Genomic DNA, 23,850 nt, shown 5'->3' with positions numbered 1-23,850 from the left:
TGTGAGTTCTCCTCCATCCCACTGTACATCAGTCCCCTGGCGAGTTGACAGCTAAAGTTTAATTTAGTCCTTTTTTGTATGCTGAAAAAATAGGTCTGTCCTGCAAAAATTGATTAAGAGGTATGGTCTCTCATCCCATGCTGTGTCAACCTGTGGCCTTCAACTTCTGTGGAACTACAAGTCTCAGCCAAACCTGCAAGCTGAGACTTTATTGAATGGTTTTAACAGTTCCCTCTAATTTGAACATAAACATTTCTTTACTTTTCCAGGATCAGTGCTGCCCCTCATGGACATAAAAGGTAATTTAATCTGAAAGGATCATTTACGATCCGTAAAGGTGCAAAATCGCAATACAAATGTGCTTTAGGGAAACTACGCGCCTACCTTAGCGCAAATGCGTCCAGCTGTACACTGAAGCGCCTGGATCTGCGAGTGCGCAAGTATTTGGCTTTGTTGCACCAATCTGCAGAAACATTAGTGATTTTTTGGATGAACTCTTCGGGAAAGGTGCATATCCTGTAGGTAAGACAAGAAGTTTATTTATAAAACAAAGTTTTGCAAAAACAATAATATATATCTGTTTTTTAGTTATTTTTATTTTGGGTGGTATTTTATGCAGTTTTATAATGTATGTGCTCAGTAAATACAAATAAGGTGTATTACAATTACTGCTGGGTGCTATGGTGTCAGGTTCCACTATAATGGGTGTGAGCCCCGGGTGAGGAGGGGTTAGTGGGCTGGGATCACAAGCAGAGACAAGAAGATCATTGTGAGCTGCCATTGGCTGATACCTGCAAGTTTCGGGCAGGAAGGGAAAGGTTTAGGGAGGGGACTTTTAGGTGAGACTCGTTTCTTGCGACCTGAGTCTGAAGCAGACTTGTGACTTCTATCCTGGGTGAAGGGAGAATTGGGTACCAGCCCCCCACTATGCAGAGAGCAGAGCCAGCCGTCTTCTACCTGTGCACAGGTGAGTGCCTGTCATCCAGGTGTGTGATCACTGATCCCCTCTCCCTGCCCAGCCCTCACACAGCTCAGGTTACAGTTCTGCTTCAAGACCCGACACTATCACTGTTTGTATGTAGATAAAAGAGAGAGATTTCATTATCGGGAATTGGTTGTTTTTGGCATATTGTAGCCTCTGTTTGAAGATGTTATGTCCAGCAGGTCTTAATGGAATAAGAGATCTCCGGTATTAAAATATAGTATTTGGCTTTTTCTTGTTACTGAATTGGGATAAATCAAAGTGTTTTTGTTTTTTTTAATTATATATTGTGTTTCTGGATCTCAGGTGTCTCATGTTGATTTATGTTGGGGCAGCACGGTGGCTCAGTGGTTAGCACTTCTGCCTCACAGCACTGGGGTCATGAGTTTGATTCCCAACTATGGCCTTATCTGTGTGGAGTTTGCATGTTCTCCCCATGTTTGTGTGGGTTTCCTCCAGGTGCTTCGGTTTCCTCCCACAATCCAAAAACATACTAGTGGGTTAATTGACTGCTATAAAAAAAATTGACCCTAGTCTCTGTGTGTGTGTGTGTGTGTTAGGGAATTTAGACTGTAAGCTCCAATGGGGCAGGGACTGATGTGGGTCAGTTCTCTGTACAGCGCTGCGGAATTAGTGGCGCTATATAAAATAAATGATGATACATTGTATGTGTCTAACAGTTTGCTGACATTTCCCACCTCTCTTGCGGGTGAGGTGCAGGTTAGCGCCTTGAAGTCGAGGGTGTGACTTGTCCTAGTGCCCTGCCCACTGGCGCTCAATGATGCAAATTGTGGTATTACTCTGGGTTCTGCCAACCGTCTCTCTCTCTCTCTCGGCTTTCAGACATTCTGGGAGAGACGGTGGGCATGGTCATTTAGGCTGGTCCTATAGGGGGCTACCTTGGGCTGGATCACTGGGCTACCAGCATTTTTTTTCCCTTTAAACAGTTGCTAACAGGCTGCTGAGCTGAGTCTTGCCAGCCAGCCCCTAGTACTAGCCTCTGAGGACCATGTCAAACTGCTTTCTGTTCTGACCCACCAAAGCATTTTCTACAGCTAGTGTTGCACGCGGGTAAGAGACGTGTAACCTCCGTGTCTGTGCTCTATAATCTTACTACTGCTGTACTCTGTTGACTACATTGTCCCTCTTGAGAGTAAATTGGATAAATCGTCACTATTATTGCACTGAGCACTTTAGTATTTTTTGGGGGGGAAGGAGGGGTTTGGTTCTTCACCCACCATAGACACCCTTCATATGGTCTGAATATTCATGTGACCACTATAGGTAATCGGTGCTTTCAGATAATTTTTTCTCGGACTGAGAATTGAATTATTGGCATCCTTATTGCTGGTGACTGGCGCTCTGAAATGTATCTTTTTTTTCATCCTCTGATTGTTGTATGTGTGTAGGATTAGCCGTCCTTTGTCGCCGCAGCAGCTTACCTGCAATGCGTGGCAAATGTAACGCCATGTTGGCCTTTGTTAGTGATTGTTATTATTAGGGTTGGTTGGTTTAGGGTCTGATAATAATGACGATTGGTTTAATCTATTACTGTACAGATCCTGCTGAGTACATTGGAAGGTCAAACAAAACGAACAGCTGCTGAATAAAGGGATATTTGTTGGTAGATTATGGAAAATCTGTGATTTCAGTTAAGTGAAGTGAATCCTGTTTGGAAAATATCAGAATACAAGAAATTGTCAGTTTGTGTAAGTTTGTAAACACTTCACCTTTTAGTAGCTCTATCTTGAGATGGAGAGGAAAAGGTTTTACCCCTGACATAGTCTCTTGTTGTTTTTATATAGAGCCATGAATATAATTGTTAGACTCGTGGGTGATTTAATAGTTTTTCAGCTGTTTGTCTTTTGGGCCTTCTGTGTATTATTAAGTATTTGTGTGTGTGTGTATATAGCTAACATCATAGGAATGCGTTGTGCTCCAGTATAAGTTTAGTGTTTAAAACTGGTGAGATTTTATTATTTTTGTTAACTGCACACAACAGCCATCGCCTGAGAGTTCATGCATTGTACAAATTCAGCATAAACTATTTCCCTGTTGCCATGAATTTCTGGGATATATGGAGCGGAGCAGTCAACGGAGCAGTTCAGGCGGATAATTTGGGCACACTGGTCCAATCACCATGGATTTCCCAGCTCTGCATGGCCTGGGGATGAGTCTGTGCATTCTTAGTGAACCCCTTTTGGGATTTGACTTCCAAGATTAAACCATACTTGCCAACTTTTGCACGTTGGCTTCAGGGAGATCCTGGGGAACGGGGGGTGGAGCTTGATGAATCACATCATTTTGGTCCTGCCCCCTAAACGATTGGCACAATTGTGGCCAATTACAGCAGGGGGTGGGGTTAAGATGACCCAATATTTGCGTCATTAAGCCCACCCCCCACACTTATCTAATGTGGGTGTGAGAACCGAGAGGTTGCCCTGCTCTCCCGGGAGGTCTCCCAGAAATGTATTTTACATTGCTGTCTCCATTACTGAATTCATGTTGTCTTACCTGTCAGTCTTTAATTAAATCTTGGTCTCCATGAAAATGGCCACCTCCATAGGCATCAATACATGGACATAGGACACAATTTCTGAACAGTGTCATCATGCCACAGATGGCAAAGCCAACCACATCTTATACTGGCTCAGCATCAGGGAGAATGCCAGACTCTTCAGGGAGTGAGGGAGATCACCCCTATTTCAGGGAGTCTCCCTGACATTCAGGGAGAGTTGGCAATTATAGATTAAACTGGACTTTACAGTGCTTGCCAAAAAAAATCAGAGTGGATGGACCAGCATCACTCCCCCCCCCCCCCCCCCCCATAAATTAAAATAAAAGATTTTGCTACAGACCCCAGCGATTCAGTGTCGCGCCCCTGGAGTCCAGCATATTGTCCTGCTTGCTGTTTGGGTACCGCTGTTCTTAGCTGTGTTCTATGATACAAAGCATACTTGCCAACTCCCGGAAACTTGCTTCCGGGAGTTGGGGGCGTGACTGGAGGGCGGGAGGGGGCCAATCACGGCATTTTGGCCCCGCCCCCTATGAAAGCGTACTGTACGCCGCGGGGGCGGTGCCAAAATGACTCTATTGACATGGCCCCGCCCCCTTCCTCCAAAATGGCGTGAATCTTGGATCCGGGAGAAATGTCAGCTCCCCCGGGTGACTGACCCGAATTTCAGGAGTCTCCCGGACTTTCCGGGAGAGTTGGCAAGTATGATACAAAGTAATCTGGAAGTTTTGTTACTTTAACCCTGTGCTCATCTTGTGACATGTATTTTATAGGAAACAATATATTTTTTCTAATCTGTTTCCTGCATTATCTGTGTTTATGTAATAATGTTTAGAACCTAATGTTTGGCTTGGATTTGTGTATAATAAAACTGCAGGAAATGTTAAGTGCATGCTGGTGTAAACCTTCATTATACCTTTGACAACCAATGGGACACTTGGTTTCATTTTGTGACTTGCACTTGACAAATGAAAGTGAATTGCCTATTGGTTGAAGTGTTTGAATGCAATGCCTCAAAGGTACGTTAGTCAGTGAAACTGCATCTGAGTCGTACTTGCCAACTCTCCCGGAAAGTCCGGGAGACTCCCGAAATTTGGGTCGGTCTCCCGGACTACCGGGAGAGCTGGCATTTCTCCCACATCCCGCCATTCCCTTGCTAAAATGATGCGATTCACCGAGAATCGTGTCATTTCGGTCGCTCCCCACGCGACAAAAAGTCATTTGACTCATGGGGCGGGCCCAAAATGAAGCGATTCAAGGCGCCCTGCCCCCTCACGCCCCTCTCCCGGAAGTTACCTTCTGAAAGTAGGCTGGTATGCACTGAATCGTATCATTGAGCCTCCCCCCACTTTACTGGGAAGAGGGGCCAGGAGAACGGCCTGCTCTTCTGGTGTTTCTGGAGAACTACCCGACATTTGGGAGTCCCCTGGACGTTAATGAGACATGAGGCATAACAACACTAGACCCTGCTGAATAGAGAAGCTGAATATTATTGGTCAATCCAGCAAAATAACTCCTCTGCTGGCAGACCACTGCTTCCATAGCCACGTGTCTGTAAATAAATGTACTTATCGTTGCTCTTAGGAAAACTCTGGGTCCATCTCTCTCCACACCCTTAGGTGCAGCTATTATAGTAAACTAATGAGTCGTTGTATTTAACAGTAGAGCAGCGTTAGTGTCCGTATCCTTGTGCTGTTAGGCTGTGTATTGCTGGGCTACATCAGGGTGTGAGGTTATTTAATTTACTAAGTATTCCCTCTGAATGACCTAGGGCACCAATGTCTGTCGGTATACACAGGCTGACTGCATTCCTACAACAAGGCTACTTACCCACTCCTGACTGAGGGGGGACTTGTAGAACCTGTAAATACATATATCAGAGTGTGGTTTTAAATGCATTTTGGAGAGATTTGTATATTTTCAAATACATGGAAAAGGAATAATTGGACTTTATGGGGGCAAAAATCCCAGACAAGTAAAAACGTAATTGGTTATGGATTTATATGAATCAATGATTTTTAGTGTCTGGACAGATAACAGCCAACGTTTTGGGTCCTACAATTGGGACATGGCTTGAGCATGACACGGGGCGTGGCATGTCACCACAGGGGGGCGTCCATCGCGTCTGAAGCGATACTCCTGATGATACTGGGCCAGAGCGCTAAAGAACTTACCAACTCGCCAGGCTCTATGTGCTGCAGTACTTCTTAAATAGCCTTCCCGGTGCAAAGTCACAGGGAAACATTTGTCGGTGAATCTTAATACATTGTTGTATTGGGTGAAATGGGGGGAAAACCCCTCCTATGCCCTGAAAATACACTTTGTTTTTGCCAATATTAGGGCTTTTTTTTTTTTTGGTTGGTTTTTTTTTTTTTGCTCTTTTGAGAAAATCAGCTCCCAAGTGTCATTAATTTATTATAATATTGTTAGTAACATATTTTGAAGGATTGTTAGCCTGCCTTGTCATATACAGCCAGGTAATTAGTGACGTCTCTCTGTGACCTGCTGGCTGCTCTCTGTAACACTGGGCCGGCTGTTTCCGTGAGAATACCCTGCACAGCTCGGGTGAAAGTCACAGGAATCCAGCGCTCGGGGTGGAACGGGAGGGGGAGGACGTTCAAAGAAACCTGAAAAACCGGATTCTGCTGGTGGCTTATTTTATTTATTTCTCAAATTTTACTGAAGGAAAATGCATGTTTTACATATGGATTATGCACATATCTCAGCGTTCCAAAAAATATCTTTATCTCTCTGAGTGCCTGTGGGGGTCTGAGGACATGTGGGACTATTTTGGATCACGAGGCAGATCCGAGTGGTGGAATTTTGGAGCATGTGGGTGCAGTTTGGGTTGCAGAATGAGCAGGTTGATCACCACTGATCCAAGAGCATCAAACCATATTCTGACCGGGTCCTTGTTTTGTTACTATTAGCAACATCAAAACAAAAGGCCAATGTCTTGTATTTATTCACCTTCAGGTAACTTTACTTGAATGGCCTACTGCAACCTTTACTAATACCATGGCTTTCAGTTGCTGTGCTCTCCAGCCAGGTATTTATATCACCAGACAGGGCCACTCTGGGATACAGTACGGCTCTGCTATGCATACTGTTGCATTCAGAGAGCTGATGATTTATTCTCGTTGTCTATGAGGAGATAAAGACATGGCTGAAAAGCACAGCAGAGGGCTAGAAAGAAAAAGTTGCAAGAGGGAATGTACAAGCCAATGAATTATTGTCTGAAGGTGACCGTTTTGCTGGTCTTTCCAGGACACTTCTTTCTATTTTCAACAACCAAATTTTGTTCTCTCATTTACTTATTTTCCCATTATGTGAACTCATGAACCCAACAAGTGTAAATGGCTTCCAATAACTATTTTACCTTATTTGGCAAACTAAAGGAAACCTGAGCTTCCTGCAGGTCGCATGACGATACCCAGGGGTTCAGGCTTTTCATTCTGCAGAGTAAGACGCCCCCCAATTCCTAGTGAACGGATATTGTGACCTCTAGTGATCACCTCACACAAGTGCTGCTATTGTAAATCAACAATTTTATAGGTATCGTCTATTCGTATTGCTGGTTTCAGTCCCTTGTGGTGTTTGCTGGATATAACGTGTGTGGTTATAAACAGTCATCCCCTAACCACATGCAGAGCTGTCTACACCAAACTTGCATGTCCCTAATTTGTTTCAATAGCTCAGTCCTTTGTAATTGCCGATGACTAGTTTGAACCTGCGTTTTACATTCCTCAAGGATCGTTCCACTTGTACATTCATGGCAGAGAGTTACTGTAGCTGCTAAACACCCTGCGTAAGGGTGAGGAAACTATTCTCATGGCTAGTTGGATACCCCTGCTTTGTCTCACAGTGGTAGCTCCTTGTGTCCCATTTTGTAGGGCAGTCACTTTGTATATCCTTTTGTCCCCGGCATTAACAGCGGACTGTGAGCACAATTAAGTAGATCATTAGTGGCTGAAAATTCTATATACAGGGCTGTGTAAAAATTATAATCCATAGTCTTGTCTTACGGTTTCCAAATTTGTGACCACAAAAAAGATGCAGACTTTTTATTTTTCTCATTAATAATAATATTACTTTACTCTCCAACAGTATTCTTCGTTTCGCTCTTCACATTTGAGGCCTATTGCAATTCATTCCCAGAGCTGACTGATTGGGACCACCCTGTCTCCCCCTCTCCTGTGTTACTCCAGCTACCCCGTCCTCACACTACTCCAGCATAGCTTTCCAACGGTGATACAAGCCCCACCCTGATCCGCCACAAATGCCAACTTTTCAGTAAAGCTCCACCCATTGTCGTGTAAGCTCTGCCCATTTCGACATCTGCCAATTAGGTTATGTCTGGCCACCATTGAACACAGTCGATTGGTCCCGATGATCACGCAGACTTATGCGTACACAGCTACACGATTTACCTTCAGATCTGTGATCATCATCTCATAACAATCTGCTGAAAAGATGGTGACTCCGTACACTGTACAGAGATCTGCCGACAATACTGCTCGTGAGGGCGTACACCCTGCCACGTTTGCCCGACATCGATGATCGTGATTTTTCGGACATTAATAAAACCAAATCAAACTATACAATGTGCTTTGGTGTGATAAAACGTGATGGTGGGAAGTACACTCGCTTGCAATATCTGACCAAACGGTCATGAATCATATGATAATTGGATGAAAAACCCATAGGTTCTACCTATCTTAACACACATGAAGATGATCCTCTTATTTTCTTTGTCTCTCGAAAGAAGAAACTCTCCAAAAGAGAGATTAGCACACTACTTCATAAATCAATTATACACATGCACACCAGGGGTCGTTACATTTCTTGGCCCATTAAACCTCATCATAACCAGGTCCCCCCCCCCCCCCCCTTCTTCCAGGATAGATAGTGAGATACACATCATGAGATGAAGTGTCCTATGCCATTGGTCTGCATTGATAATGGGAACCTACTGTGGGACAAATTTAGAAAACCCCACGACCCTTTCCCTGGAGATTGTGGTGTGAGACAATTTGGGACAGACTGTAGATATTTGCCAGTCAAACATCCTGTGAGACACTGACGTGTGTTCTTTGCAATATGTTGATGAGGGATTTACTCTGTGGTTACTGCATGCAGTGACAATACCTGATTTTATTATGTGGAATTAGTGGTAGGAGCTGATGTCCTCTGTAGATTGCAGACAGAATATTTTACGGCGTGGAAGAGACTGCTCTGCGGGGGCGTGGCTTAATGATGGGAGTGGTGTCATTAAGCCCTGTCCCAAAGGTGCCTGCTCTTACTTGAGTCTGGGAGGGCTCCCTGAATTTCGGGAGCCTCCGGTAGAGTAAGCAGGTGTGGTGTATGCAGTGTAATGTTGATAAGGGACGACACAGCAAACAAACCAGGGGCTCTCCAAGCCAAAAATATTATTACTTTAAAAATATGTAAAACTAAAATGTAAGGAACATTCTTACTTTTACAGCCCTTTTACTTCTTTTATTCCTATACTCGAGATGACTAGCTGAGCATTTAAGTAAATTAATGGACTTTCACTATAAAAGTTGCAAGAGTAAAATCTTGAAAAAAAAATAAATATATTTTAGTTTCCTACTTTTGCCTATTTTTTCCCTATGAGACCAAAAGACACAAAATACGACTTGTGAAGGTAAAATACATTGTTTAACCTGACATCCCTGCTGCTCTGTTAAAAAGTAACATATTATCTCCCCAGTGTATTAAACAGCTGTCTGTTCCCACACACATAGGGCAGTGTTCTAATAACATCAGGTACAGGTTAGAAAGTCCAAACAGTGTGTTTTTTTGTTTTGTTTTTTTGCCAAAAGCAAATCTGCTAAGCTGTCAGTCACTTATCAATTTTTTACAGCCTGACTGTGATTCCAGTGGTGTCTGCCATTAATATTTGGGGGAGGGGAGTAGCGGTCCTGGGACTATATCTTCACATATTGGCTTCTCTTGTTTAAAATAAACTCATTAATTCCAATATGCTACTAGACTACAATCCTATCTCATCCGCTCTATAATAATTGTCTAAAAGTCACATGTAGCAAGTTACATATATTGCCTGTGTATACAGATTATCAGACACTATTATATATAGGATTATGCTACCTCGCACAATGACTTTGTATGGGATCAGCTTGTACTTTACTTTGGGCGTCTTTTTCTGCACACTGAGGGCTAGATTTACTAAACTGCGGGTTTGAAAAAGTGGAGATGTTGCCTATAGCAACCAATCAGATTCTAGCTGTCATTTATTTAGTACATTCTACAAAATGACAGCTAGAATCTGATTGGTTGCTATAGGCAACATCTCCACTTTTTCAAACCCGCAGCTTAGTAAATATACCCCTGAGACTCAGATACAGTAGATCTGCATCTGATTACAGCAGTAGTTTTTAAAGTAAGATAAAATACCTGTAGTGCGCTATTGGAGACCGATACAGGTGACGTCACATGGAATTTATTGTTGTTCAGAATTCCGATGGTCAATCTCCGGTTTTAAACACTTGTCTCATAAAATGTTTCTTTTGATCGGTATTCACCGACGGCGCAGTACAGGTCCATATGTTATGCATATTGGATGCAGGTATCCCTGGCTATTCTGATTTCCAGAACTTTATAAGATTGACCCACCCCAAAAAAAAACATTGCTACTTGCCTGTGATCACTGAAAACCCTTTTCCCTGCTCATTATTGTTGAAACCCCTCCAAACTTTCTGTGTGAATTTCCCGTTTCATTTAATGGGAAATTCATAGAGGAAGAGTTTCGACAAACCCGCTGTATTAATAAATAAAAAAATGTAAAAAATTGCCCGATCAGAAAAAGTTTCAAGTGCTCAAACCCGGTGGCTGCAGGTGTACAGGTAATACAATAACGTGCCAGTAGCAACGTTTTTCGTTCTGGTGGATTTTCTCTTTTTTAATATATATTGATGAATTTTACATCAGCAAATCTTTGTAGACTGTGCTGAGATGCACCCGCATGTTGGCAGAGCTCCTGAGAAGGATTTTACAATGTTGAGAACCAAATATGACCTCTGGTATAACTCAGCCGAGGAGGGAACTGAATACAGCACCGTTCTGGCCTCCGGCAACAGTGACTCAGTTGTGTAGCGTCATTGATGCCAACAAGTTCGATTTCAGCTAAATTTAGCTGGTAGTGTGTTGCAATCTGTAGAGAGCCAAAGGTTCATTCAATTCAAACCAGTAATATATTCCTCCACTTTCACACAATCCGTTTCAAAACTTTCCGTTTACAAAATGGGAACGGCATTGTCTGTTTGGTTTCAATTCTCAGTATGAGTAATTATACAAGGGAACAAATTCCACTCGGTGAACCCTGTAAAGTCAGTGTCTGCTTTTGTTCATTAAGGGTCTGGCACGATGCGTTCGGTACCTGCTGTAAATATTGACCAGGAAGAAAATACTTCCACTAATTTACTTGTTATAGGGCACACAATCCGTGCAGGGTCTGCTTTAACCTGCAGACGTTGTAATATCAAGTCAGTGGGTGGATCCAAGTCTGTGAGCAAATTTTATTTCTCCCTTCCAGAAATCTGTCATGGACACTGGACTGTGCCGACTCCCTGATCTGATATCTTATCAAATAATCAAACAGTCAAACAATTTATCACCTCTATTTTGTAAGGAAACTGCTTCTGAACACCTTTACCTGTCACAAACCGCGCTCTGCGCACTCATGACTTGGAAGTTTACTGTAAGGGGGGGACACACAGGATTTCAGCACTAGATCTTCACTCCACTTCCAACACAAGCACACACTTCCACACCTCTCAACTGTCACCATCTAAGTATAAGACCCAAAGAAATCCTATGACTTAATTACCCAATTGTGCACACTCTGCACTCTGATAGCTAAGAGCTAACACTTCCCGCACTGGTATTTAAAGGGTTAACACAGCCAAGCATTCAACCTCTTCTAAACAGGCAGTGAATTTGTTTAAAGCAATAAGGACAGCAAAAAAAAGTACAATGCTTACAGATGATAAAAACTCATAAAACATACAGCAAAACATATCAAATAAAAAGGAGAAAGTTTCAGAGTATAAACTTACATACATGTTGTATAATCTGCGCCAAGGTATATTGACTTGGAAGATGGACAGCTTATCAATGTCGATTGATTTCCCAAAAGACTGACAATATCTTGTAAGGGGTCTCCGCTTTTAAAGACACTTTTTCACTTTTCCCCTCCTACATGGGTGGGTCTCCAGGGGAGGCCTGTAAAACTGTTTTACAACCACAATTTACATCTTCCCTATTTAATCCTCAATGCTAAAATGTAATCTATAATTTCTGTTACACAGACCCAATTTTATCATTGGTAAATTTGTATTGGCGTTATTAATATAAGGATGCCAAACATAGGTCAAGGTCTTTAAAGCTGTTCAGTTCCCCCTAAAAGTGGCAATGTTATCTTCTGGTTCTTGGGTCTGCAGGGCCACAGAATAACACAGGCCAGTACTCAGGCCTCTCATTTTGCACATTGTCAGGTCATTAACCCTGTGAGAGCATGGTCGTGCTTTAAAGTCATTTGATATACAGTATTTACAATGCAGTCCCTTATGATTGTACTTTATTCACCACAGTTATGTTATGTGTTAATCCCTATAACGGTAATGCCTCCATTTTCACTACAAAGTCCAATAACGATCAAAGAATAAACTTAATTTAATTAATTATTTAAATTATTCTCTTTAGCCTGTGATTTGCTTTTACCTCTAATAGGGAGACGAAACGTCACTTAGAATTTGAACAAAGCACTGATCCGTAGGGGCCGCCATCTTGTAGCGATATTGGGCTTGGATATAGTAATTTGGTTGTACTGACACCGGATGGATACAGGACCATGGGGCATTTGATAAATATTCCTGACCAAACTAAAAAATACTGTCCTACACAAATAATTTATTTTATTTATTTTGGGTAAAGTGAGGGAGGTGGCCAGGGTAGGATTTGTTTTCAAGTGGTTGATGAATGTATCAGGATATACAATTTTGACACATGGCCTGGCCACTCCCCCTTTGATTATAAAGGTGTACTTTAGTGCGAAGCATTTTACTTATCACAGCAAATTGAATCGGCTCCTATTCTACTGAAGTGAGCATTCCTGCAAAAATTCCCGACTAGAACACTGGGAAAAAAAATTAGGAACCCAGACCATGTCCTTTACCTGTTAAGCAATGTGCTCATTGGCCAGTATGTCCTGCAACGTGGTATCGCTGAAAATTAGATTTGCTGCTTAGATTTTCTTTTTTGGGATCACCTTGGTCGTTGCTCCTCCCCTCCGCTCTCTTCTTTTTAAACTGCTTTTTTGGGCGTGATTAATAGATTTGTGGGAAGACTTCTCAATTGGCTTCCCAAACTGTATCATCATCACCATTTATTTATATAGCGCCACTAATTCCGCAGCGCTGTACAGAGCACTCATTCATATTAGTTCCTGCCCCATCGGAGCTTACAGTCTAAATTCCCTAACACACACACACATACACAGGCAGACAGACACACCCAGACAAGGGTCAATTTGTTAGCAGTCAATTAAGCTATGAGTATGTTTTTGGAGTGTGGGAGGAAACCGGAGCACCCAGAGGAAACCCACGCAAACACGGGGAGAACATACAAACTCTTCACAGATAAGGGCATGGTTGGGAATTGAATTGAACTCATGAACCCAGTGCTGTGAGGCAGAAGTGCTGACCACTGAGCTACCGTACTGCCGTAAACTGTATATTTGTGAATTAATAGAATTCACAAATTGTGTGTGTAATATATATATATATATATATATATATATATATATATATATATATATATATATATATATATATATATATATATATATATATATATAATAAAGGAAACACGGCGCCACATAGTGTATTACCACAATAAAATAATGTAATAAGAGAGAGTAAAGTGGATGAGTCAGATATATACTCAAAGATTATAACTTCTCTCCGATAGGGCTAATGAAACCGAAAGGGTGATTAAATATATACAAAAGTTACAGCACACTGTGTTCAATGCCACCAATGTAATCACCAATAAACATATATCTGCGTACCAGATGATAGAACCAGAAGATGTATGAATCAGTTCAATGGAAAACTCCAAATCTGAGCAGCTGTTACCAGTAACGTCACTCATCCAAGTGTATAATTCTGTTAGGACTGGAACTTCAGCATCATAGGAGCAATATAAAAAAACTCATATAGTGTAATATTGTAAAACTCAGATTTTACTAATAAAATAGTAAGTATCACACTTACATAAAAACACAAGGTAACAAACATATATTGGTATCTTTAGGTACTCATCTGGGATGTATTCAGAGATGTATGCATAGATATCAATCAGCTCATATGTAGATCTCTGCAGCGCTCCCACCACACTAGTACCACGATGTCCAAACAGATGATGGAAAGGTCCTTAGACACTCCTCAACGCGTTTCGTCTGGTTAGATGTTCAGACTCAGTCTTATTCTCTCCTTAAGCACTGCACACTTAGTTTAAAAAACGATCCAGAGTTACAGGGGTACTAAACTGTGACAAGCCGACCGAATATATATATATATATATATATATATATATATATATATATATATATATATATATATATATATATATATATATATTCTCCTGTTGACCTTACAATATAATTTTTGATGGCTGGGAGGTAGAGACAGAGACCTGTCTCTATGTACTCTAAGAGCTGAAAATTGAACCTGGTTTCTGTAGGATGTCTTCCAATCAATCCATAGAATAAACACAACCTTCTGTTCTATTATATTTATAATTCATTGGTATAATTACTTTGAACACGTAGAGTGATTCCTGCTGCTACCCACAGCTGCGGGTGCCCGTCAACCTGCGTTCGTTAGAATAAATAATTTTCTCTTTTTTTGTTTGTTTCTTTGTTTTTTTTGTGTAACCTGGAGAGATTGCCCTTTAATTTCTGTCATGGATTTTATATCTTTTCTCAGTGTTGGTAGCGATTTCTGCCATCAGTGTACAAACTCCCCAAAAAATCGTTGAAGCTCCAAGAGGGAGCAGTATCGCGTTACCATGTACCTACCAAACCACTGCAACGGACAGAGTCGGAGCCAGCGTCGAGTGGCAGAAGTTGCCTGAAGAGGTAAATTTTGGTCTTTTATGGAACTAAATGTGTGTGATTCGTTGGTTGTCGCCAAATAATATAATAAAATATTTAATATTGTAAGGAAAAAAAAATATATGCCACCAAAGCTCTCTGATTTGCTCAGAAGTACAGTAACTGTGTAAACTATCCAGGGCAAGTTTAAGAAACTTGTATGTCTCTAGTTATGGAACTACAAGTCCCAGTAAATGCTTCTACCAGTTTTATAACGACATAAAAACAGTCATTCTGTGGCCGCCTCACAGTGTTAGATCATTCACTACTGTGTGGAAGTGAGCAAGAAAGAACCATTATCTAGGACAAAAAATGTCTTTGAATCAAGTTTAGGCAACATGTGGGATATTGAGCTCTACAGCAGTAGCTGTATTTTGTTGTTGTCTTAGTTAGTGACTCTATTTCTTGCCTTTTCTGCCTAAATGCTGAAAAGAATAATTAAATAGCGATGGTTCATATAAATGTAAAATTGCAGGTTATCATTTCTACATTATAAATGCTCTGGCAATAGGCGGGTCGCAGTGTACCGCTTCCCAAGGGACCCATTTTATTGGCTTTTATAACTCAATATTGGTCCAGCCTATTAAACTAATAAGTGCTGTGACTGGTTCCTTGTAAACTGAATTCTGAAAAATATTGGTACAACCACACAAGTTGAATGCCTCCATTGTGACTTGGCAAGAGATACATTTTAAAACGGGTCCTTGCATTGGGATTAGAATCAGATGTTTGTGTTTATCACCAAAACATAACACTTATATATTACTAACATACGTACGACTATTATGAGTCACTTATTACTATGATACCGTTGTCTGAGCATCATATACTAAAGTAAAGGTCTCTGTCGGTAGATTTGCAGTAAAACATTGACGTTGTAATTGGTTGCATCGTTTTAACGTTATTTAGCAAAATGGCCGTCCACCAATGCATTACCATTGGCCTCTGGAAAATGTGACAATTGACCTGTGCACTTGCTGGTGGCTCTAGAAACTGGGACAGTTATTTGCAGCCCTGCTGGGTGACCTGGAACATGTGACCTGCTGGGTGGTCTAGAAACTGTGACAGTTATTTACAGCCACAAATATCTGCACGTCTTTAGAGAACCATGCCCAGCAATGTAACTTTGATGGAAGAACTTATACATATATTAGCACTTCTGCCTCACAGCACTGGGGTCATGAGTTCGATTCCCGACCATGGCCTTATCTGTGTGGAGTTTGTATGTTCTTCCTGTCTTTGCGTGGGTTTCCTTCGGGTGCTCCGGTTTCCTCCCACACTCGAAAAAAATACTGGTAGGTTAATTGGCTGCTATCAAAATTGACCCAAGTCTCTCCCTCTCTGTGTGTCAGTGTGTGTCTATATTAGGGGATTTAGATTGTAAGCTCCAATGGGGCAGGGACTGATGCGAGTGAGTTCTCTGTACAGCGCTGCGGAATTAGTGGCGCTATATAAATAAAGGATGATGATATATTGTAGTGTATAAAGTAATTCTTTAGTTTGTTGAATATAATGATAGCATAGTTATTTATTTATTATGCTCTGTCGTTTAATTTTTTTTACATGTAGTGTATAAAAGTTATTGAATTCTGTTAATAAAGTCATTTAGTCATTACAATTCACTTTATTTTAAGGCAGTTTACTGCCCGGTTTCTCTAGTTTTTAATTTATTTTGTTTCTGCTTTTTTAGATTGAAGTTCTTGCTGGCTTCTATGGAAGTGTCAATACCAGTGATCCTTCGTATGAGGGACGAGTGTCATTCACCAGCAATATGTTTGTTAATGATGCCTCGATTTTTATTAATAATCTGAAGATGGAAGATAACGGCACTTACCAATGCGAAATAAAAATTCCCAGGGATCGAACGGGTACCCGTCTGGCCAAAATGGAGCTTGTAGTCTTGGGTAAGTTTTAAAACGCACTGTATATGGACAAACTGGTTTCAAAAAGGTCTGTGGCCCCTATATCAGTTATTTTGCCAACTGTAATATAAGACTGGGATACAGAAAGTCAAACATTACAGCTAGGAAATTTTATCTTGAGGTTTGTAGACTTTTTTTTAAAAAAAATAATGAAAATTGTCTTTCTAGTGACCCCATCCAAACCAGACTGTGCAGTTGTTGGAACGGCAGAATATGGACAGGTCATCAAACTGACTTGTTCCTCCAAGGAGGGGTCTCCAATCCCCCAGTATACATGGCAAAGTTACACCCCACAAGATGCACCAAGAGCGATACCACCGACTGCTGTCACAGGTATAAATCTATCTGTTCTATCATAAACAAATGAAAGTACATCCTCTTTCCAATCTGTGTTCATACATATCAGGAAGGGATTAACATCTACTCCTAAAATTGACATACTGCAAATCACCCCAAATCATCAACCCTCCAGCATGGTCCTTGATGATTTCCATGAGGTTCTTGTCATAATACGCTGCGTTTGGTTTTTGCCAAACATGGTGCTGCTCATGAAGACAAAAAACCTCCAGTTTGGTCCCTTCTGTCCAGAAGACATTGTTCCAAAAATCTTGTTTCATTCAGAAGCAACATTGCAAACCTAAGCCCAGGAACGGAACAATGCATCAGCAAACCCCATAGAAAAATCACGGGCCCGTGCTCTGTTTTCAGAAGGTAGGGGTCCTCTTCTACCAAACTTGGGCTTCACTGAGCATGCTCAAAAGAGGCCCTCACTCTGGTCTTCTTGGTACAGAGGGGGCCTTGGGAGCATGACCCAGCATTGTCCCAGAGATGGGGTTTTCTTCAGGCTACCTTACTATGGAATTCATAATTGCTTAGTCTTTTTCTGAACATGATATTGACCAAGGTTTGTAGATCCCTGGCTTGTAGCTATTAGGTTCCTTGCGAGTTCTGAACTTTGGGTTAATTTGTTGGAACATCATCTCCTGGGAAGATGGGCAACTGTCTTTGGTGTTCTCCGTTTTGCAAATTATTTCTCACTGTAGAGTTATGGACTTCAGATTGTTTGGAAAATGTAAATTTTTTCCAGACTGATGACCAGTAGCAATTGCTAATCTGAGATCAATGTCTTTTCTCCTCGGCAAATCCTGAATGCTCCAGTCCGAACTACCAAAGATTCTGCTTCTATATAGAGGTGGTAGAACTTTCTGATGGTCCAATAAATGAAAGGCACTTAGTTAGCAGCACCATGGCTCAAATTACCATATTCATTATTTTTCGAAAACGAAGGACAATCTGTTATAGGTATATGTGTCAGAATCCTAAACCAGATGACTGTTATGTCCTGAATTGTAAAAACACAGGTTTGAATGAGTGAATGAAAATTGATATCAGAACAAAAAGTTCCTGTGTGTATATGTATGTATTTGTGTGTGTGTTTGTGTGTGTGTATATATATATATATATATATATATATATATATATATATATATATATATATATATATATATATATATATATATATATATATATATATTATAGATAGGCGGGGGGAGGGGAGCCCTTCCCCTTTCCCCTCCCCCCCCCCCACCCCTAGCTGTGTTTTGAGCTCACTGAGTTACTGTGCTTATTCTTTACTGTACTGTGCTGTCTCACCTCGTATTGTAATTTCGTTTGTCCCTGTACGGTGCTACGGACACCTGGTGGCGCCCTATAAATAAAAATTTAATAATAATAATAATTTGTGCATTTAATTCTATTAAAGGACACTCCTGCAGCTGTTCACTAGAAAAAATAGCATGTATTCGGCAAAGTCCTATGAAAATATGGAAACTTTTGTTTAGAATGTTGTTGAATGTTATTAGCACTTATATAATGATACAAATACACATCACTATGGAATCTTTTATTAATATAATAATAAAAACAGATCTCATGTAAAATAGAGTCTAGCTAGAAAACGTTCTATGAAATGATTCATACAATATCAGATTATTAGACTGTAACCAGCATCTACTGATAAAGTTATGTATGTACCATAAACCCAGTATCGGATAGAATAATATTACAAACAAACATAAGTTGGTTGTAATTTATAAACACTACGTAATCGCATACACCAAAATGTAACTTGTGGATCATAACCAACTTAGGGGTATATTTACTAAACTCTGGGTTTGAAAAAGTGGAGATGTTGCCTATAGCAACCAATCAGATTCTAGCTGTCATTTTTGTAGAATGTACTAAATAAATAACTAGAATCTGGTTACTATAGGCAACACCTCCATTTTTTTTTTCAAACCCCTAGTTTAGAAAATATACCCTTAGTGTTTTATAACCTGTTTTATGCAAGTACTAATGTAATCACACATCACATTAGAAACAATGTAACCACAGTTGCAACATTGATGTCAATAAATTCATTGTTAAACACAGTTTATTGTTATATAAAAGTCAAAGCAGTGGGGATTGAATGATTTACCAGCCACTTCTCCTCTGGGTAGATTCAAACAGCATGTAACATTATTCCATAACGGATATATTTTAGGGGTTGCTAAGCCTAAAATACTTTTACAAATGTATATACCTTATATTTTCATATCTTTATAAAACTTGAGATATGACATTTACAGTGCAGAGGAGTGCAAGCCATTGTTCTGTTATCTGTTTGGCTGAAGGTGGTTACACACCGCAGAAAACTCCTCTGAGATATCTAATTATTTTACCAACGATTTAAAGTCCCGATGAGCATGCCGATTCATGTGTACACACCTACGGGATTTACCTTCAGATCTGTGCTCTTCATCTGTCATAACCATCGGCTGAAAAGATCGTGACTCTGTACACCCTACTGCTGGTCGTGTGCGAGTACACAGTGCAGAATTTGCCAGACATCGTTGATAGTGATTTGATGTGCTTTGGAACGATAAAACATGATCATGGGATCGTATGCTAATGCAATATCATCTATTTATATAGCGCCACTAATTCTGCAGCGTTGCACAGAGAACTCGCTCACATACGTCCTTGCCCCATTGGAGCTTACAGTCTAAATTCCTTAACATACACACAGAGACCGAGAGAGACTAAGGGAAATTTAATAGCAGCCAATTAAGCTACCAGTATGTTTTTGGAGTGTTGGAGGAAACCGGAGCACCCAGAGGAAACCAATGTAAGCACAGGGATAACTTACAAACGCATGGGGAGAACATACAATCTCCACACAGATAAGGCTATGATCGGGAATCGAGCTCATGACCCCAGTGCTGTGAGGCAGAAGTGCTAACCACTTAGCCACCCTGCTGCCCACAGATGTGTGTAACACATATATCGGACCCAACGGTCATTTATTGTGTTATTTGGCACAATAAACAGGTGAAAAACCTGTATTGTGTACCCAGTTTCACTGACGGGAAGTCTGTAGGATAATTCCTCCCACAACAGCAGCCTTATCTTGAATATCTTCGTTTCTGGAAAGTTCCTGAAACTTGTCCATGAACCAAATATTCACAAGAAGGCGTCTAATTGGTCCACTAGAACCCTGCGACATAACTGAGTGACAATGAATATTGGTTCATCCCACAAAGTGGCTGCCTTAACTATGTTGAGTTGAAGGGTGCGTCTATCCGATGCCCTAATAAATGGAAACGACCATACTTTATTTTTACTTTGCCAACAATCTAGCTGTAAAGACAAATTATGTTCTGATAATTACAAATTAGATAACTATAATCTGGTAATGATAAAACCTTTGTATTGAACAATGTGTTTTCTCTCTCTTGCTTTCTTTAGAGGGAGGAGAACTGACCTTGAAAAACATTTCCATGGAGTCGTCCGGATTCTTTATCTGCACGTCCACCAACAGAATTGGCAAGGACTCCTGCAATCTCACGCTTGCCGTGATGCCACGTAAGATGCCAGTGTCCTCTATAATGTACCGATAGCTAAAAGAGCAAATCAAACCTACTAGACATAAGATTTTTTTTTTTTTGTTTGCTAAACTTAAACTACAAATTGACTCGCATCAAAGAGCGACTGATAATATTAACTGTTATATATGAAGCTTTTTAGGAGGGTATTCCGATGTTGTAATCATCATCATTAGCGCTTATTTGCATGGCATCCTAAATCTCTGCAGTCCTGTATAGTCCATTACATATTATACAAAATACAATTGCACATGAAAACAAGTACAAACGAGGTAGATGAAGGAGGTGTAGACGTGAGACAACCGGTAGAAAGGACCCTGCTCGTGAGAGCTTACAGTCTAGAGCAGTGCTTCTTAAACCTGGTCCTCAGGACCCCTAACAGTGCATGTTTTCCTTATCTCCTTACTGTAGCACAGGTGTATTCGTTACTGACTGACACATTGTAACAGATACACAGGTGGTATAATTATTTCCTTTGTCACCTTGAATACATGCACTGTTAGGGATCCTGAGGACTGTGTTTGTGAGAAACTGCTCTAGAGGGTGAGGACAATGTAGAGATATTAGTAGCTAATGCAGTGTATCGTAACTCCAGTCCTCGTGCACCCCCAACAGTTTGTTTTTTCAGTATTTCTTTAATCATGCACAGGTGATTAGGTCCACTTGGCTGGGTCAGTAATTATCCTACCTGTTCCACAAACAGAAATCTTCAAAACATGAGCTGTTAAGGGTGCGTGAAGACTGGAGTTAAACACTGAGCTAGATGGACTCCAAGTGGGTCTGAGACAGAAGCTGATAGAACATGTGGAGTAAGTAGTATCGGGGGGGTTTTAGGATAGGTTAGGTAGTTACACAAATGGAGAAACATTGACTTCCTAAGAAGATTTTGCAGTCTATTGAAGGACACTCGACTACACGAGAAATGTGAATGCAATGTCAAATATCTCAAGTTGACAGTGTCCCTCCCCTTGTTCACAGTTCTACAATGTTCTGTTCATTGCTTCTTCGTCTTTCTTCTCCTAAATTCTCCCGTTGGTTGATCAGAATACTGCAAACGGCCAGGGAGACGCTGTCTGATCTTTGCAGCCACCTGTCTCCTGTAGATCACATAATGTTTACAACTGAATCTCTAGTGTGACCAGATTAAGTAAATATGGCCGCTAATTTCTGAATCTTAAAAAGCTTAAATATTTTATAATTGCTTTGCTTCAACAGCCTCCATGAACATTGCATTATACGCTGGAGCCATTGGTGGGAGTGTGGCCGGTATCATACTCATTGGAGTAATTGTCTATTGCTGCTGCTGCCGGGATAAGGACGACGGGGAAGATTATGAGATGGCGTAAGTTAACCCCACAAGCTTCTCCTCCGCTTTACTAAAGAACACGACTAGAACACATCTTTTAAAGCAGATAGTATAAACAACTCATCTTTCTCCTTGTCCCCATTAATCAGAATAAGAATATTTTTGTACGAAAAATCACTGAGGAAATATCGTTTAGATAGCAGCCCTTTGACCCAATCCTTTATCAATAGGCAATTTAGAGTATGACATAAGCAAGAGCTAAGACAGAATCTAAGCTACAGACATACTACTTCTTCCTGATTTGGATTAATCAGTAAAGGGTAAAGTAGGGGATGGTTTACAAATCTACCAAACCATTTTCAATGTAATAGTAAAGCTATTGGGCCGAGCGTCTGCATCCTTCCAGAATCACTGCGGCCTGTAAGCGTGGTCAGAATAGGACCACCATGCCCTATTATCATCCAGTCTTTCGTTAGGGTCAATGCTGAGCATCATGGCCATTTCAAGTCCACATGCACTGCTATCAGATCAACTGCCCCATGTTAGAAACTGAAACTGTATTGAAACTTGTATGATAAAAATAGATGAGATCTTCCATGAAGTTTTATTTTCCTCCAAGGCACAGCAACAGCAGAGTAGATCGAACAGTTAAATCGGCATGAACAAGTTGGTTAATGGAATGAACACAATTAACCATAACCTAGCTTCTAATACCTCTTAAAACAAATGTGCCTATGCTGTCATTGGGATGTAATAGGATTTGTTTAAGCAACTATCTATAAAATCTATATCTTCCAAGATATCTCCAACAGTTCCACAGGATTCCTCGCACACCCTCCCTAGAACCTTTCTGTAACCTTCTAATCAGACATTCTTCTGCTCACTCAAGCAATAGTAGAAACAAATATAAAAATTTAGTATAAATGGACTGTTACAAAACATATTTTTTTCCATTTCGAAGATACCACTGTATAGTTTCTGTCCATAAAGAATATTTACAACAAGCTTAACCCTCTCTAATAAACATGTTTGGTGCATTTCTCAAAAATGTTCTTCTGTAGACAAAAACTAAAGACCCTGCTCTGGCTGCAACTGTATCCTCTAAAGAAAGATTTTTGTTTTAAATAACGTGCTTGAGAATGGTTTCTAATAAGGTGGTCAATGCTTAAGTATAATAAATATATATAAAATGGACGTGCCCCTTATATAGAAATCCTGCAGTTTTTCAGCTCTATCCAAGTTGTGTTTTAATGATATACTAACTGTTCATTATTTAGGGAAAGAGAGGATGAGGACCAGGACGAACACCCACAAAAAAGCCAAATGAAGCAACAGCAACAACAACGGTATTCCGAGGAGGACGAAGGCGATGAGGATGACCTTGAGGAAAGTAACCAGCACAGGCCTCCTATGCCGCCGGCGAACAAGCCACGTTTGGTTATTGATCCAGTAGATGCTTAAACTAGCCAATGTAAAACAGTAAAAAAAATTATTGGTTATTTGAAACGAGGCTGTCCACTGTTTTTAAATATTTTAAACTACTTTTGAGTGGTGAAAAAGAGGGGAAATAGACAATGTAACGCAGAGATGTCTACACTGTGAAGGAGGACTGTTTTTTTTTGTTTTTTTTTTGTTTTGTTTTTTACATTTGGATGTTTACACTCGATGGCAAAGGAAACCTACAGTTTTTTTTATGTTGTATAACATTTATCAAGTTATCTTTTATTAATGGAATAAAGCAGTTTTTTATACATATATTTTTGTTTATATAATGGTCTTGTGTTCCTCTGCTGGGATTGCTACCGGACCCATCTATCGCACTAGTTATAGGAGAGAGGTGACCAAATATTTTTTTTTAATATGTTGTTTAAAACGATTTAAAAATAAACTTCACAATGTATTACTTTTATTTTGTTGTTGTGCAGTAGAAAGTGATTTTTTTTTCATTTGCAAAACTTAAAGCTATAGTGACATCTGTAGGCTGTACTACACAATAAAATGG

General features: G+C 40.4%; 1 protein-coding gene across 1 annotated transcript; it reads left to right on the top strand.

Annotated features, from left to right (window-relative positions):
- Nucleotides 1-794: 794 nt before the first annotated feature.
- GPA33 (glycoprotein A33) lies at nucleotides 795-23,657 on the top strand. The gene is made up of 7 exons (XM_075197354.1): nucleotides 795-967; nucleotides 14,528-14,679; nucleotides 16,385-16,598; nucleotides 16,785-16,949; nucleotides 20,406-20,522; nucleotides 21,758-21,884; nucleotides 23,126-23,657. The coding sequence occupies exons 1-7, from the start codon at nucleotides 928-930 to the stop codon at nucleotides 23,307-23,309; spliced, it is 999 nt and encodes a 332-aa protein (XP_075053455.1). The 5' UTR covers nucleotides 795-927; the 3' UTR covers nucleotides 23,310-23,657.
- Nucleotides 23,658-23,850: the final 193 nt, after the last annotated feature.

Source organism: Mixophyes fleayi, chromosome 2 (genome assembly GCF_038048845.1).
Source record: "Mixophyes fleayi isolate aMixFle1 chromosome 2, aMixFle1.hap1, whole genome shotgun sequence".
Lineage (NCBI taxonomy): Eukaryota > Metazoa > Chordata > Amphibia > Anura > Limnodynastidae > Mixophyes > Mixophyes fleayi.
This window is presented reverse-complemented; position numbering and strand designations above follow the sequence as displayed.